General features: G+C 38.2%; 1 protein-coding gene across 1 annotated transcript; it reads left to right on the top strand.

The window, feature by feature from the left end:
* Window positions 1–2,201: 2,201 nt before the first annotated feature.
* On the top strand, window positions 2,202–3,515 carry LOC122024984 (trans-resveratrol di-O-methyltransferase-like). Its single transcript, XM_042583737.1, has one exon. The coding sequence runs from the start codon at window positions 2,227–2,229 to the stop codon at window positions 3,409–3,411; it is 1,185 nt and encodes a 394-aa protein (XP_042439671.1). The 5' UTR covers window positions 2,202–2,226; the 3' UTR covers window positions 3,412–3,515.
* Window positions 3,516–3,736: the final 221 nt, after the last annotated feature.

Raw genomic sequence — 3,736 nt, 5'->3', positions numbered from 1 at the left:
TGAATAAAATGTAATCTAAGTACATTCCAAGTCCAATATTTAACTATAATTTAAATGTCAAATATTGATTGATTATTAATCAGCCTTCGACATCATCAGTGTTGGAGCTGATGCTGGGCAATTCATATAAAGGTGGTGACAACGCTAGAACACATCCTTAGCGCCACTCACAATGCTGTCATCGTCTTTGTTCAATGCCTTTACTCTTCTAGGTGCGACGACATCTTGATCTATTCTCGAGCAGTGAATAGATATAATTTGATATATTTTTTATTAAATTAATTAATTGGATGTGTCGATGTTGATTTAGAATGCACTGGAAGAGTTGGCAGAGGGAGGAGGTGAAGGAGGGCACTATTGGTGTTGGCGCATGCTTATAGGGTTCGGTGGTTGAAGTAACAGATTGAAGCAGCAGTGGTAGCCCAGTGTGTAAGTCTGACGATGGTCATGGACGGGCTAAAGCTGGCCATGCTTTGCGATGCGTCACGACTCTTCTAGCGTTGCCTGGCAGTGGCAACCAGGGACTTCACCACCCTACAATAGACATAAGGCTGGCGCTTCCTGTAGAAGCATGATCCTGCCATGGAGCTTGAGATTCTCTAATCTTCCATGAATCAGCTCAAGTAATTCATTTTCAAAACAATCAATCAATTCACTTGAATCAATTAATCTGGGATCTGATGTCTCTAGATTGACAGAGAAGGAAGTGATGAAGGAGAGAGTAGACACACAAAGAAATGTACATGTAGTTGACGAAAGTCATAGATAACTTACAATGCATCTACAAGGAGAGTTACATTGATATTATTTTATAATAATATGAATTACATTTCTTATAAAAAATAATGAACATTAAATAAAAGAATGTAATCTACATAGTATTAAATTTTTTGATTAAACTTAACAATGTAATTTTAATTATATTACATTACATTATAAATTTTATTACATTATAAACTTGATTATATTATATAAAACTCTTTATCCAAACATAGTAATGTAATATTAATTATATTATATTATATTACAAATTTTATTATATTAAAAACTTAATTACATTACTCCTAAATAAATAGAGCCTAAAAGATTGAAAAAAAAAAGCAAAGTTAGTAAAAAATATGGTATTCAAAGCTTCTTAATCAATTAATCAATACATTAAAAGTAAAGTTAAATTATAAAAAATTGGAGTCCAAGACTTCTTAATCAATTAATCAAGCCGGACGTATTATTGACAATGGGTAGGAAAAAAAATATTATATGACTGTGCATGTGATTTTTTTTTTAAAATATAGACAAAACATTAAATGATTAAAAAAAAGCAAAGTTAATAAACAATTATATCCAAAGCTTCTTAAGTAATTAATCAAGACATCCGTTAATGAAAAGTAATCCCAGACTTCTTAATCAATTAATCAATACTATCGACAAAACTGAGAAAAAACATCATGTGATAGTGCATGTGATTTTTTTTTAAATATAGATAAACCATTAAAAGATGGAAAGAAAAGTAAAGTTAGTAAAAAAAATGATATTCAACCCTTCTTAATCAATTAATTAAGACGTTGGTTTAAATAAAAATAAAGTCCGATCTTAAAAAATTGAAATCCAAAGTTCTAAATCAATTAATTAAGATGTCTGTTCGGTTCTAGCCGTTCCATTCTTGGGCTATTATAACCTCTAAGAATGGCATCCCAAATTAAACCATGTTATTTATCACAACTTTAGAACGGCGTGAGAGTTCTTGTGCCTGAATGCCCATTTTGACCGTTCCAACGAATTATGTTACTATATATCCATTTACTGCAGCTAAAAAATAATATACTAATTTCTAAAAAGGATTATATTATATTCATTCATGTTTCGGTTTCCAGTTTCCACCTATAAAGAAATTATTATTGTATCCCATGTGGTATTTTATGTTTTATTTATTTTTTAAAAAGAAAATTCCTCAAACCACATATTAGTTAATTTACAAATGGCTCGTACTTATTCATGTTTTTGTTTCTATCTCCAGAAATTTACTATTTTATCCCACGAGTACGTGCATGGTATTTTATCTATTTATTTAATTATTAGAACAAAAAAAATGCCGCAACGTGAATTACACATCAATACATTGTTTTTTTTTGTTGGAAAATGCCTTTCATATGATTCACGTACGTTTGTTTATATATAGGAGAAAGGAAATACGAAGAGACATAGCCCGGCATCGTCGAGAGGAACAATATGAGATCATTGCCGCCGAAGCAGCAAAGCAATAGTGATGAAAAGGAGCAGCAGCAGCTGCTGTGGGATGCCCACGCCCATCTCTTGAACACCGCGCTCGCCCACATCAACTCCATGGCCCTCAAGTGCGCCGTCGACCTCAGAATCGCAGACGTCATCAACCAAGGCAATACCAGAAATCACCATCACCCCATGATCCCTCTCTCTGCTCTCCTCTCCCAACTGTCCATCCCGCCGGCCAAAACTGACCCCTTCCGCCGCCTCATGTGCCTCCTCGTCCAGTCCGGCTTCTTCACGAGATCAAAGCTCGACGAGGTAGAAGAAGCCTACGGCCTCACTCCCATCTCTGCTTCCCTTCTTGTGCAGAGTCAAACAGAGAGTCTCACGCCTTTGCTACGCTTTATGCTCGACCCTTTGCTAGTGAACCCATGGCAAAGCCTAAGCCGGTGGTTGACCTCGCCGGACGACGTTTCCACCTCTTTCGAGGCGGAGCACGCGGCGACGCCGTTCGAGATCGCGGCACGAAGCCCCGCGTTCAACGTTCTGCTGAACGAGGCGATGGCCTGCGACACTCGCCTGGTCGCGCAGGTGCTCGTCGGGGACGAGCACGGCGGCCACATCTTCAGCAGCCTAACGTCGTTGGTGGACGTGGGAGGGGGCACAGGCGGGATGGCGGCGGCGGTGGCGGAGGCCTTCCCGCAGGTGAAGTGCATCGTGCTTGATCTCCCGCACGTGGTGGACTCATTGCTGCAGCAGGAGATGACGATCTCGAGGAAGGTGGAGGTGGTCGCCGGAGACATGTTCGAGTTTATTCCTCATGCCGACGCTGTCCTGCTCAAGTGGGTGCTGCATGACTGGAGCGACGAGGACTGCGTGAGAATACTACAAAGGTGCAAAGAGGCAATTCCTTGTAAAATGCGAGGTGGAAAAGTGATAATTATTGAGATGGTGATGGAGCAATCAGAATATGATGATATTGATCGTGATCAAGGCAAGTCGTCGTCTTCTGATTATAAAATGCAGCAGACAAAGCCTCTGTTCGATTTATATATTATGGGGGCTACTCCAGGTAAGGAACGATGTGAAGCAGAGTGGAGGAATATTTTCACAGCTGCAGGGTTTACGGACTACAAAATGATGACCACTTTGGGGTTGCGTTCTGTGATGGAGGTTTATTATGATTGATAATTAATGAGAGGTTTAATTTATTATGATGGCATGTCTACATGTTCAGTTTGGTGATATTCCTGTAATAGTATATATATTAATAGAGTAATGATATGTTCAAGGAAAAAAGTTCAACGAAAAATTTAAGAATAGACATATAAAGTCATGGTTCACTATTTCATTTTTTATGGACCCCATCACTTTATGTATCTATCTTTGAGCTTTTCCTTGAGTTTTTTTCCTTGAGCATATCATTTTTCATATTAATAATGCGTACGATTATCTTACACGGTTGGAAGTTCGGAATTGAATGAAAAGGATCACTTTTAGGCGATACTATACA

This window comes from Zingiber officinale, chromosome 9B, assembly GCF_018446385.1.
Source record: "Zingiber officinale cultivar Zhangliang chromosome 9B, Zo_v1.1, whole genome shotgun sequence".
Lineage (NCBI taxonomy): Eukaryota > Viridiplantae > Streptophyta > Magnoliopsida > Zingiberales > Zingiberaceae > Zingiber > Zingiber officinale.
The sequence above is the reverse complement of the archived record's forward strand: the minus strand, read 5'-3'. Positions and strand labels throughout refer to the sequence as shown.